Source organism: Sciurus vulgaris, assembly GCF_902686455.1.
Source record: "Sciurus vulgaris genome assembly, chromosome: 14".
NCBI classification, from domain to species: domain Eukaryota; kingdom Metazoa; phylum Chordata; class Mammalia; order Rodentia; family Sciuridae; genus Sciurus; species Sciurus vulgaris.
In genome coordinates this window covers 72467859-72482193 of record NC_136475.1, presented here as the reverse complement: position 1 = coordinate 72482193, position 14335 = coordinate 72467859, and the positions used below count along the sequence as shown (strand labels likewise).

The 14335-nt window shown below is 38.6% G+C and overlaps 1 protein-coding gene across 9 annotated transcripts in view; it reads left to right on the top strand.

Moving 5' to 3' along the window:
- Window positions 1-14335, top strand: part of LTBP1 (latent transforming growth factor beta binding protein 1) — a 492924-nt gene that overhangs the window by 302022 nt on the left and 176567 nt on the right. For all 9 annotated transcript variants that reach the window (XM_079109942.1, XM_079109941.1, XM_079109940.1 and 6 more), the window contains 2 exons: window positions 527-751; window positions 2000-2274. In XM_079109942.1, coding sequence (XP_078966068.1) covers window positions 527-751; window positions 2000-2274 — 500 coding nt within the window. The remainder of the gene's footprint in view (window positions 1-526; window positions 752-1999; window positions 2275-14335) is intronic.

Sequence of the window (14335 nt, the reverse complement as noted above, 5' to 3'; positions counted from 1 at the left end):
TACACAGAATGAAATTCCAAGTTATATTATTTTTATCATTCTCATTTATTCCTTTCTCCAGTCTGTGAGCAAGTATTTATTTAATATCCACATAGGTCAGGCATTGTTCTAGGTACTGGAAATCTCTCTTGTCCTCAAGGAGTTTACAATCTAGGAAGACAAGAAAGTAGTAACTAAATAGGGAAGCAAAGTAATTACAGATTGCAAGGGGTACTTAAAATGTCTCTGTGACGGACAGTGATTCTGTGTGGCTTCCTTATATTCTTTTCCTATGGATTCTTCTTTCTGTCCTTGGGAGAGAAACATCACAAAGCCTTACAGAGTTAAATGACTTAAGATGGAAAGAAAAAGGTAATAAATAATATAGGCTCTCTTTGGAATAGTGGTTATTCCCTAGTTTACATTTATAAAATTAACAGGAAGAAAATGCCACATTAGGCTGTGTGTTTTGGGTGTTTCTTGGTTGATCGTTACTCAACTATTGAGAGACTAACCAACAGTCCACATTTTCTCTGTTCCTTTTCAGTGATTTGCCATCTTCCATGCATGAATGGTGGCCAGTGTAGTTCAAGGGACAAATGCCAGTGCCCTCCAAATTTCACAGGAAAGCTTTGTCAGATCCCAGTCCATGGTGCCAGTGTGCCTAAACTTTATCAGCATTCCCAGCAACCAGGAAAAGCCTTGGGGACCCATGTCATCCATTCTACACATACCTTGCCTCTGACCATGACTAGCCAGCAAGGAGTCAAAGGTGAGTTTTACAGTCTTCCTTTTGCCTGTTTGCAGACCTCTGTCAACCTGTCAAACCCATATAGAAGCCAGTTCTCAGCAGATGACCAGGGCTAGTATTAACACAGAAAGGAGTGTGCGATCTGTGGCTGAGGAATGGCAGTGGAAATAGGAAGTGGGACTCAGCATGCAGCTGCAGGACTTTCTAGGCCATACACAATTGGTATCTAGGAAAGAAGAAAATAGAAAGGAGTCCATGGCGCCCTAGGGACTCCTTCCACCGAGAACTGATTAATGTGATTATCATTGTCCTTGCCAGCCCTGGGGAGTGGAAAGATGAACAAGACAGTGCTCTGCCCTCACAGCATTAACAAACGACTGGACCACTCGGTAGCTACTGCTAAATTTCATAGTTGAAGAGTGTTTGGTTTTAGTTCTAAACAATCATTTAACCTCACTGGGCTTTGATTTGTTCATCTGTAGAGGAAGATAAACTAGGTCACTTGGAGCTCAAAAATTCTATGACTAATTCATTCTTTTAAATCTGGCATTTTTATAAACGCACAGTTTTAAAAAGGGGGTCAGAGAAGTGTTCCTGGCTTTTATTCTTTAAAACCTGAATCTTTGCATCCAAAGATGAGATTTTGTTTTAAAGGGGAAAAAAATAAATCTTGTTACAGACATAAAATAACACACTTTGGTATTGTGTGTGTATATGCATGCCACAAGAAGCACAAAATGTGTGTGTGTGTGTGTGTGTGTGTGTGTGTGTGTGTGTAATAACATTTAAGGGTAAGTGAATTGTGCTTTGTGAACTTGGCTTCCCACTTTTAGTGGAAAAATGTAAATCCTAAATTTCTACAATAGAAAATTCGTGAGAGATTCAGAAGTAATCCAACTCTGGAGTCTTTCTTATTATCATTTGATAAGATGTATCTATGACACACCAATTTCATAGTTTTATGACTCCACTGAATATTTTTGTCTCATGAATATGTTACCATTAGCATTTTAATGCTTTATACAACTGTAGTTTTATTTTTTAAGTATGTAAGTTCAGGTTTAATTTTCATTTTGAGTATGCCCTTTGATTCTCATGAATTTTGATGTCTATGCAGCAAAAGGATATATATTTTATATGGGTAATTTATCCTACATATAATATATATGCATATAAATGTGTTTATATTATTTATTTTCAGGTTTAAAAAATCCTGACTTGCCTGCCAATTGTTCATGACTAACAAGTTTTTCTCCCAATCTGTTTTAGTGAAATTTCCTCCCAACATAGTTAATATCCATGTGAAACATCCTCCTGAGGCTTCTGTCCAGATCCATCAGGTTTCGAGAATTGATGGCCCAACAGGCCAGAAGGTAAAAGAAGTTCACCAGGGCCAGTCCCAAGTCTCTCACCAAGGGCTTCCCGTCCAGAAGACCCAGACTGTGCATTCCACATACTCCCACCAGCAGGTCATTCCACATGTCTACCCTGTGGCTGCTAAAACACAGCTTGGCCGTTGCTTCCAGGAAACCATTGGGTCACAGGTAAGCAGCATTGCCCAGGCTGTCTTAGTAATGCATTCTAGTCATTCTAATAAAGAAGCTAGACTTGGTAAAAATTATTTTCTGTAGAAGAGGTTCATAAACTGTGACCCATGGCCGGTTTTTATAAATAAAGTTTTATTGGAACATAGCCACACTCATTTATTTATGTATTTTCTATGTCAGCTTTCATGCCACAATGGTAGAATTCAGGTGTAACAAGAGCCTATGATCTGCAAAACCTGAAATATTTATTGTGTGGCCCTTTACAGAAAAATAGTACTGATTTCTGATGTATCAAATATTTTTACATAGTGAACTTCCAGAAATGTTGTTGGAAGTCCATAATTGCTTGCTTATATTTTTTCAGTCAGGATAATCAATATATAAAACATGTCAGTCATGAGATATGGTTAAAGAATACATATTATGAAAAGATGTTTGAAAAGATTTATGCCTTGTACAGTAATTTACAGGTTAGTAGGTATAGTTACATTTTGAATCCCATATGCAAGAAATTCATGTCTTTTTTCTCTTATGAAAATTCATACCTAAAATATCTGCATAAGTTGTTTGAAGTAGATTTTAAATATCATTGGATTTACTTGTAATTTTAGGCCTATATTTCTATCATAAAGTAAGAGAAAGCCTACATGTTCTTTAAAACTTATCATTTACCTGGGCCTGGTGGTGTATCCCCACAGGCCTGCCTACTCAGGAGGCTGAGGCAGGAAGATCACTTGAGCCCAGGAGTTCAAGGTCAGCTCAGGCAATGAGCTGAGACTGCATTACAAACAAGACAAGAACAAGACTTACTGTTGAATGTGCATAGGGAAGGTGACCTGAGAGTTTTGGTTTCTATGTCCCAACCCCTTGGTGTTGCTCTACTTTAGGATGATGTGATCATGATGTAGGCTTTGTCCTGTGGTGGTTCTTCTGTCCTTCAGTTATGGCTTAAACAAACATCCCAGCAAAGGAATAGGTGAAGTGAATTTATTATTCTTTTGTTCTTTCCTGAATAATGTAAAAACTGTGTGTGTGTGTTTGTGTGTGTGTGTGTGTGTGTGTGAGAGAGAGAGAGAGAGAGAGAGAGGGATATTTGGGTTAGTAGAATCAATTGCTACTGCTTTAGAAATCTGGAAGACACTTTTAAGTATTAAGTCAATGTAGGATTATTACCTTCCTTTTAGAAGAGGGGTAGACTGGTAGACCTGAATGGGGGAAGCCCATGGGAATGGAAGGAGCATCCTTAGAGAGTTAAGAGACCTTGGTTAGCACCCTGAGCCCAGATCTTAATGATGGGGAATTGGTTTCCTTATCTGCAAAGCAGAAGCAAGAATATGGTGCTGATGGATTTTAAGACTAAACAAGATAATTAATGTGATTCTTGCTTTGCAAATGTCACAGAATTATGTAACTGTTAGCCTGGAGGATACTGATAAATTCAAACTTTAAAATAGTTAAAGTAGGTGGTTGTTTATGTCATGTACCTCCAGTAAGACAGGAAAACCCTCAATGTTCTAAAACACAACATTTATCTGGATCCTGAAATGCTAACTACAGGGCACCTGACATAGCTTTTCATTCCTCCACTGAAGCCCAGTATTAACAAATGCTATTGGGAGAAGGACACATCATTATTTTAGTCAACTTTTTCACTGCTGCGACCAGCAAACCTGACAAGATCAACACAGAAGAGGAGTAGTTTATTTGGGGTTCACGGTTTCAGAGGTCTTAGTCCACAGAAAGCCAACTCCACTGCTCTGGGCCTAGGTGAGACAGAACATCATGGTGGAAGGGTGTGGTGGAGGAAGGCAGCTCAGGAACAATTGACCACCAGGAAGCAGGTACAAAATACCTATCTCAAAGGCATGCCCCCAGTGACCTGGCTCTTCCAGCCACACCCTATCTGCCTACAGATTACCACCCAGTTAATCCCTGTCAGTGGATTAATGCACTGATTAGATTTAGGCTCTCATAACCCAATCATTTCACTTCCGAACTTCCTTGCCTTGTCTCACACAGGACCTTTTGGGGGACGCCTCATATTTAAACCATAGCAATCATCAATTTAAATTTAGCTTAGAAGTAGAGACTGAACTTTGTGCTAAGGGCAGGTTTTCGTAGGAACTGTGGGGCTGAAGATAAACTTTACACACTTCATAGTTTCACCCCAGATGAGCCTTGGAGAGCAGAGCTGAATTTGGTCCATTTGCATTGTTTAGTCATTCCAGCTTAGGTTGGTCATGGAGAAAGGAAAAAGCAGATCCTTTTAAAACTGTGTGCCCAGTGCCTTTCTCCCTAGTTTCCAAGTTGGAATGCAGATGATAAAAAGCAAGAAAATAAGGCATAACAGACTTGTTATTCTTTCGTAATAATTAGGCGGATGACTGCTAATGAGAAAAGATGAAAACAAATCATATACTTGAAAGTCTAAACTGGACTATGCAGTGGAGATTAATAGGATAATGGGTGGAGTTACCCAAATAATTCGGATTCAGTGGAACACTTTTTCCTTATCTGAATACTTCTATGACTTTGGATCTGAATGATCCAGACAGTGATCTCAAGTCTTAATTCATTTTTCATGTGTAGTCACCATCACACAACTTCAAAATAACACCTGTTTTCAGAAAATGGTCTCAGCATTTTCTTTTCTGTTCATGAGAAATGTTCCTGGATGCTCGTGATTGCCAATTCATTTGTGCAAGTAGGATAACCCAAGAATTTAAAAAATGTGTTACTGGCAAATAATCAATAGTATATAGATGTGTCCTCCAAAGATGTTTGAAAACACTTGTAGTTTCTTACTGTGACTGGTTTGCAAACATAGACACAACCAGAAGGTACAGGTAGATTTTAAATGAATGAATGGGAAAGAAAAAAAATCTGCATGTTAGTACTCTTATTACTTCTAGATTTCAGCTATTGAGATTTATAATGCAGTAGTTATCAATAAGCACCTATTTTATATGTTGATATGAGAGGTCCTATACAAAATAAATTTGACAGAAATAGTCCTTGTTTCTGTGGCACATTATAATATTTAGGCCATTAATTTGGGATTGAAAACCCAAGGTGAATGTGACCAATGCACTTATCTTCAGGGAAGCTTCATGGAATAAGATTTTATTTGGATGGTGGAGGGAAATGGATGCTTGGCGAAGAGACCTAACTCACAGAGCAAAATCAGAGAAAAATTAAACAGAGGAAAGAGAGAGTTGTAGGAAATGAATAGGGAAGAGGTGTTGGAAGAGATCAGAGAAGCAAGGTAGCTTGGAGTTGACAGGTTTTCATACAGATATTAAACCTCTTAAATTGAGGGCAATGCTGTATAAATAACTTGGTGACAAGGGCAAAGTATCATGAAGCCCCCTTGGCTCAGGAATCAGGCTAGTAATCATTTAGATGAGGCAGCCTGACATCAAGGGCCTATAGATGGGTACAGTATGGTGTTCACAGCACCACCCTTGAGGTGTTCCTGTCAAAAATGTCTAACCTGAACTAATCAAGACTTCACCTGACCCTCCAGCCAACAGGGCATACTGAGGGTAAAGAAAGAAGCTAAGAATATCACATATGGGTGTAAAAAATAGATACACAGTATAGGGCATTATTGCCTGGATTCTTCAGAAAATCAAACTATGTAAACAAAAGTGGGATGATGTCTAGAAAGAGAATACAGACACACAACAATAAAGGTAATGTGTGGACCTTAATTAAATTTTAATTTTACAAAAAGGTCAGTTCTAAAAGATACTTTGGGAACAATTGAAGAAATCTGACTATGAACTATTTATATGTTATTTAGAATTATTATTTTCTTAGATTCTATGATAATAGTATGGGGATTATGTAGAAGGATGTCTTTTTAAGAGTTGAAACCTGAAAAAGTTTCAAGATGGAAGTTTTAGTGCTATAAAGTCTACAATTTATTTTCAAATGTATTGTACGCACAAATATGGCAAGAAGGTTATAGTTGTTGGCTTTGCGGGGACTGCATGCAGATGAGCCATTGTGTTTGTCTTTGAATGTCTCAGCATATTTGAAAATTTCTTATGAGAAGAAGGGGGAAATATTAAAATTCCTTGGACTTATAAATAGAAAAATGAATTTTAAAGCTGGACTTAAAAGCTTTATGTAAGGTTAATACATTTAACGAATTTTTAGGAAACAATTTTAACAGTTTTAACTTTCAGTTGGGTTGGGCTTTGGGAAGGGTGTGGGGTTGGTGAAATGAGGGGCCAGGAAAGAGAAGTTGGCCTTTAGTTCAAGTGTGAGATGACCCGGTTTCCATATAAGCAGTACAGATGAAAATGAAAGAGATGAATGTAGGATATTTGTGAAGATCAGGTCTTAGGATTTGATTATAGGCAGGTGTAAAGAGAAAGATCATAATAAATTATATCCTGTTAACTTTCTTGCAGATATCAGATAAATGTTCATGGTGACTGACTTGACTGATCCACAGAGCAGAATCATGGGGAGATGATGAGTGGTGTCATGGTTTGGATGTGAGGGGACCCCAAAGGCTCACATGTGAGACGGTGCAGAGGACAAGGTTCAGAGGAGAAAGGGTTGGGTTGTAAGAGTCTTAACCCAATCAGTGAATTAATCCCTGATGGAATTAATTGAAGTGGTAGGGTGTGGTTTAGGAGGTGGGAATTGGGATGTGAATTTGGGGTATATATTTTGCATCTGGAGAGTGGAGTCTCTTTCTGCTTCCTGATGATGCGAGCTGCTTCCCTCTGCCACACTCTTCCACCATGATGTCCTGCCTCACCTCAAGCCCCAAGAAATGGAGCTGGCCTTTTATAGACTAAGACCTCTGAAACTGTGAGCCCTCAAGTAAACCTTTCCTCCTCTATAATTGTGCTGGTCAGATCATTTAATCACAGCAGTGAAAAAGCTAACTAAAACAAGCGGTTACATCTTTGCTATGAGTAGCCCCATCCCTGGTGGATGTTAACAATAGTGTATTCTTGAAAATCAGTCAGAGAATCCAATGCTATTTTACAGGTGGAATGATAGAGAGTCAATGGAGAAAATTCAGCATCAATAAATAGATCTACTGGTGATATTTAAGTTCATGGCAACAGAGAATATTTCTTTGGGTGACATTATAAAGAGAAAAGAACAAGAATAATGGGATTAGAAATTTTGTTTTTCACCTTGACAGAGAGTGCTAAGAAATAGGGGGAAAAAATCATTCCTACTGTTTTACTATTGTAGAAAGTAACGGTTGATCTTTCAGGGTTCAAAAAATACTTTCGTATTTTAGGTCATATAAAGTATTGATTTCTATGTGCATTAGGATGGCTGTAGATAACACTAAATTAATGTTATTTAAAGAATGGAAATTATTTGAATAGATAGTATGGCTAAGAGGAATGGGTTTTGTGAATATAAATCAAGTCTGAAGTAATGGGCAAGTCATAACTGTGTCAGGATTAGGTTTCTTTGCTACTTGAAATAAATTGTGGTACTCTGCTGTAAAAGTAGTGGTAACCTCCAGTACTAATACACTCTGTATGTATTTGACAGCATTTGCTATAGTTTGTTCACTGATCAGATTAGAATTATAACTACAGTGATTATAATGACCAAGTCCTTTCAGGGCCTCCTCGTGTTTTCATGAGACTAAAACTTGAACATTTCCATGATAGCTTTCATCTCTGAGGAAAGGCCAAATTTCAGAAACCATCTCTCATATCTATTATTTCATTATAGGGACATTAAATATTACACCTTTCTCCCCCATGTAGGGTGTCCGTTGTCTTAAATTGGTTTTCTTAACCATGACCTAAATTTGAAACTTACTTGGCAATCTGAATTTTTGGTTGTTTTAAAAACGTTTTATTTATGGCCTAATTGCTGGAAACAAACATTTTACAGTGACCTGATGATGCCAGATTGCATGAAAAGGCCTTCTATGTAAAGTGTTTAGAGTCACAAAATAGAGTTCAGGGTCCAGTTTCCATGTGGGTCTGCCATTGCCTGGTTGCACAACCATGGTCTTTCGAACACGGAAACATGCCCTATAATTAGACACAGGCATTGCAGAGGAGATGAATAAATTCAAGTGCTCCAAGACCTTCCTATTGCAAATGCTGAGATAATAGACAAGTTCACATATAAACACCAGCATTAACTAGGAAGCACAGAAATATCAGACAACCTGGAATCATTGTAAACAGGAGAGAATATGCATTTTGTATAGCACTCGAGCACAGATAAAGATGATCAAATAACTCGAGCACAGATAAAGATGATCAAATAACACAAAAACCCACTTTCATAGTTTGCAACTATGAAAGACTCTCATGAAGTTTAAATAAAAAAAACCATAAGAAATAAACTCTTAAGATAGCTTAAGATCTCTCTTAAGAATATAACTCTGATATATATTCTAGGAAAGAAAATAAACTTTGTGTAGATGAGGTAGAAAAGAAAGGAATAGAACTTGAGACAAATCATTTTTTTTCTTTCCTTTAATTATTCCTCATATAAATAATAAGATGTGGGGGCAAGATTGGGTTAAAGTGACACAAGAACTGTTTGGAAGTATCTTAGATATGCCAGAAGTTGTTTCAGTGATTCTCTTTGGGCAGGAAAAAAAATGGAGACAGGTCTCTTTTGGCAAACATGTTCAATAACATCCTCAGGATTGAAGGCTTAGCATGTGAACAGACACCCCCCTCCCCATTCTGAAGGGACAAATAGATGCACTTTAGCTTTTGTTTAAAGAAATAGGCATCGTTGAGAGATTAATGGGAAAGCATGAGCTCATCGAAGTGGAAAGTATCCTAATTATATGAGTAAAAGTACTTTTAAAGAAGTCTTGGTACATCTGTCACAGGACTTAGAATGAAGAAAAAATATTTCTTGGTTTCCATTGCGCAGAAGCCAGAGAGAAACTGGGGAAATAGCTGTGATGCCTGCTAGTTCCAGATGGCAGGAAGAAGAGGGATGGATGAATGGATGGATGGATGGATGGATGGATGTAGATGTGGATGAGACACTGCAGACTTTCAAAATCTTTTCTCAGTGATGGGAAATGAATTTATTGCTTATTTAAGAAGCTGGGACATTAAGATATGCTTAAAAACCTGCTCTTTAATTTCCACAAACTCTTCCATCCTGAGGACATGAGTATTACTGGGGTGAGACCTTAAATTTTAATGGAAAACTAGTTTTATCCTGACAGAGACACTGGAATTATCTCAACACTTTTCACCCTGGTTATGTCCCTAAATTGAGTTCATAAACTACATAAGTAGATGAAAAGTCTGAAGAAAAATGCTAATAAAACATAGAACTAAGGACTCTTGGCCTTTCACTTACGCAACATCCCTCCTGTGGAAAGGAGAATCCAGTCAGCCAGGCTGGGTTGGCACAGGGTGGAGGTGATTTTGTGGGCCTGTCCCTCATCCTGTCACCTGAGGCTACATTGCCCTTAGCACCAGAGCCCTCCCAGGTGAGGTGAACTAGGTCCAGGGCAGTGGCTTCATCTTTTGGAGGTACTGTTGGGCAATGATTACGGTCCCTCAGACATCCGCCTTCTCCATGAGCAGAGAGCTCGGTCAGGGTGTGCTGATTGCATTTGCTGAAGCTTGGCCTCGTTCAGGTGGAATAAGTCATTAACACCAGGCACTTCCTATGCCATCTGGGTTTTTCTTCAGTGTCCCTCTCAAGCACTCCTTTGACATAATCTAAGAAGCATTTAATTGTTAGTGAGTCTGCTTGTCTCTAGTGGCTCTAACATGGCTATTCCTTGTAACCATCCTTGCCAAACCTTACCTGTGTCAACAGAGGAAGGTATCATTGGACGTGTTGTGCACATCTCAGGTGCTGGAGATCTTAAGTGTTTGCTGGTCTTGCTCCAGCAACCTCTGCCAGAATGACTTCGTGCGAGGGCCGTCTTGCCTGGAGTCAAGAAAGATCGGTGAAGACGGGGATAAGATCCAAAGAGGAAAAATGCTGCATGTGGAAGGGAACACGTCTGCCTGTCACTGGGCTTCTGCCAGGGAAGGGGAGAACGGCTCGTTGTACTTGGATTAGGAATGTGGGGCTGATACATTAGGATATCAAATTATAGATTCTTAGAACTGGCATAGGACACTTCAGGAAAAGGGTGAGACCCAGGCATTTCCCTTCCCATAACCTAGCATCCAGTCTTCACCCAGGCAGATGTCTTCTGGGAACCAAAGTGTCTGTCAGGGTTTGCTCTCCCTGGTCCGTTCAGTGGAGAAGCAAGCCTGGGCTTTTTCATTGGTTTTTCTGACCTCCTTCCCTCAGATGTTTTCCCATTGTATTGTCAATGAAAATGCCTTTATCATGACATAGACTATTAAATTTCCATATTTTATACTTCTAGGACACACCAAAATATTATGCCTATTAATTATTAGGCTCCTATTTTTACATAGGCATTGAAAATAATTATGGACCAACTCAGAGTCGGGGCAAGGGAAGCCACTTCTGATATGGGTAAAGTGGCAAGATTGTGTGGTCATTGTATTTGAAGATAACAGTTCTGAGCATGTTGCAAGTTGTTTTCAGAGACCATGACTTGAAACAAAGATTGATTTAGGCTCTTTATATTACAAAACAAATGTCTAAAGAGTCACAGCTGGTATTTCGGAGAGCTGATGTTGTTTCTTGGCTCTATACAATCTTGGAATTGAGATTTGCTGAAGTGAAGTGGAATTGTCTGGATTACTAGCAAACCAATCCTCTGGGATCTGCCCCACACAGTCGTAGTAAGAAGCGGTATTGCCCTATGCTGAGACGATTTAACTATCCCCTCCTTTCTGCCCCTCCCTTGCCCAACGGAATGATGGTACTATTTTTTCTTTCTTGTTCTTCCATTTTCCCCCCTTTTGTTTCTTTCCTTGTATGATAAAATAATTTACATATAAAATTGAGTATTCTGTTTCAGTGAGGTCACTTCATGAGACTCTGCATTTGATCTGGTGATGCCACCATTGTGCAAGGTTAAGTGAAGTCAGCTTCAACATGTCTGGTTTGAAGGAATTGTGTCAGAGCCAAGAAAATTCATTTTGCTGGTCTTCAGCTCATTCATTTGCTTTACTTTTAAAGAAAATTAGTTTTGGCTGGTCTTCAGCTTATTTGTTTATTTTTAATGAATCTGAAGGCTTCCGATGGTCAAGTCAACTCCATCGAGCAAGGATTTGCCACCACTGAGGAAAATCAAAACTCATTTTAGTTCTGAAGAGAATTCTAAGATTTGAACGGAGGAATTCCAAATATTTTGAACAAAGACGGCAATTCCTCCAAGATGACGACTTTGCACAGGACTGGTTTAGAATGGGCAAGCTTTGTGAACTTAAGAATACGGTCTTAGCATTCTGTGGCTTTTGGGGCAAGCCTTTTAGTAAAAACAGTGTATTTTTGTAAAATTGATAGATGATAGAGACTTTTGCAAGTATGACCATATTTGACCTTCAAAACAATATGAAAGGCAGGAAAAGTAGATATTCTTGTCTCCCATCTCCATAGCTCTCATTCCAGTTTAGCAAACTCACCACATCTCTGGCTCCCAGTTTTCTTCATTTTTCCAATAACTGGATTGGCTTAGAAGACTAACAAGGCATTTTTGAGCCCTGCATTACTCTAACTGTGATGATTTCGACATCTTTCCTCTTTTCTACAATCTGAAACAACACCGATACTAATATCGGGATGTGTGAATAGAGCAATCCATAAAAACATAAAATGTAGTGAATACCTATTCCAGTTTCTCAAAGCCAAAATGACTTCAAGAGACTCCTCTCAAGTGTCAGTTGCTCCAGAAAACTTTCTAGTACTTCTCGAACTCACAGCGTGCGCTCTTTCCTGAATTCTTACTGCATTAGAGTCTAATCAGACTCTTTTCAATTTAATTATCTTGAAGTTATTGTTTTTGTACCTCTTTGCCTTTCTGCACAAGCTGTGCTTTTAATAAAGGCAGGGTGACTTATGAATTGAGCTCAGCACAGGGCAGAAATCAATCATTGGTAAATATATTCTTATTAGGTTAGGCTAGGTTGTGCTTCAACAACAAATAAACATAACAAAAGTTTACATTTTGTATGCATTAGACAGCTGACAGGCAGGCAAAGTGTCCTGCTCAGGAACTTGGGCTCAGGGTAGTTTTACCATGTTACTTCTGTGATATTCAGAATAATTGATCTCTTTAATTCTATAGCAAGGAAAGAGAGGTGCTTCCAGGGACACTCTTTCCATTTCCCGGTCTATTGTTGAGAACAGGTCAACATCCTTGCCTGCTAGTGCTGTGGACTGAACTGTGTTCCTAAAACCCATATTTTGAAGCCTTATCCCCCAGGGTAACTGTCTTTGGTAATAGTAACTAAAAGGAGATAATTAAATAAAGTCATAAGGGTGGGGCCCTGACATGATAGGATTAGTGTTCTTAGAGGAAAGGACACCAGAGAGTTTGTCCTCTCTGTCTCTTCCTGCACATTCACAGAGGTGAGGTCATGAAAGCACACAGCCAGATAACTACTCCCTACCGGCCAAGAATTGACTGTATTTATACCTTGCTCTTGGACTTCCAGCTTCCAGAAGTGTGAGGAAATAAATGTCTGTTGTTGAAACACCTAGTTTATGGCCTTTTGTTACAGCAGCCCAGCTGAGACAGTCAAGTTACTGAGAAACACAGTGATACGAGTGGCTGTTGGGTGAGCATGATTGTTCTTGCCACGGTGTCAGGGCAGTTGACTAGACAGACTTGGTTCCCAGCTCCTGGGGATATAAATGAACCTGTTACTTTTATTTGTGGCTTTCAGTTTTTCTACATGACTTGCAACCAAACCACAGTAGTTTTGAGTTCTGTGTAGTTGAAATAAAAACTGAAAGCTTAACCAAATGAGAGACATGTGTTATAGTTTCACATAGTGCTATGAGGCCTAAAATATTTTTAAATTCATCTCATTATCTCTATATAGTCAAAAAGGATCTGGCAAGCAATGAAGGTTAACAGAAAATTTCTTCCAATGCAATCATAGAAATAAGCACTGGGGGAAACAGGGCTCTGTGCTCATCATTTTGGAGGTCATCTGGTTGCCATAGTAATAATAACCATGCCTATCTGCCTATCTTCATTTCTTCTCTCAACATAGGTCTTTCTTTTTAGATGTGTTCCTGGCCATGAAACTCAAAATATGTTTGATCTACTCACCATCTAGTTCTAAGATTGATGGTATGACTTGTGTTATTTTGTCTCACAAGAAAGGCTACTGGGAATTTTAATGTCAGAATAGAATCATGACAATACTTAATTATTCTTTTTGCAACTTAGGAAGAGCAAAGTCACAAGTATCACGTCCTGACTGACTTGACCATTGAAGTGTTTAAATTACTGTAGAGGTGGAGAAAACCGGCAGCCCAAATGTGATATATATATATATTTTTTCCCTTTAGAAAAGATGTCAGGTAGAGTCGTAAAGTTTCACGTTTAAGAATTTTTCTCCTCTGTATGTTAACTTTAAAAACCATTTTTGCTTTAGAGTAACTTACAAAATACCATTTCATAAACTGAAGTAGTTGCCTGGAATTCCTTGAAGCCCATAGTTTGGCTTCAGTAGGCTTAAAACAAATACCCCGTCAGAAATCAATGTGGATACATTTCCAGCAGTTAATGCCCTAGTCACAGTAGATACTTTATAAAATCAATACCCAGAAATATAGAGGATTATGGTTGTATCAGATACCCCAAATGCCTAACATTGTTTTAATTACTCTAATAAAAGAAAGCTGGGTGGACTTTAAAAAAAAAAAAAAAAAACTTTGCTTATAAAGAATGTTCTGCTCAAGCCAAAGCAAATTTTTTTTACAAGTTCTTTTAGAAAATCTGGAAGTATTTAAGCATTTTCCTCTTCTTTTTATGAGACAATGCCTGTTCTTCTGCCAGTGCTCCATCCTACAGAATTCTCCTTTATGACAATGGACCTGCAGAACAAGTTGACTATGTTGCTCTTGTGGCATTAGTGACAGGGTTCAGAGATTTGGAACTCTCTCTTGTTGGCACAGAGAAATAAAT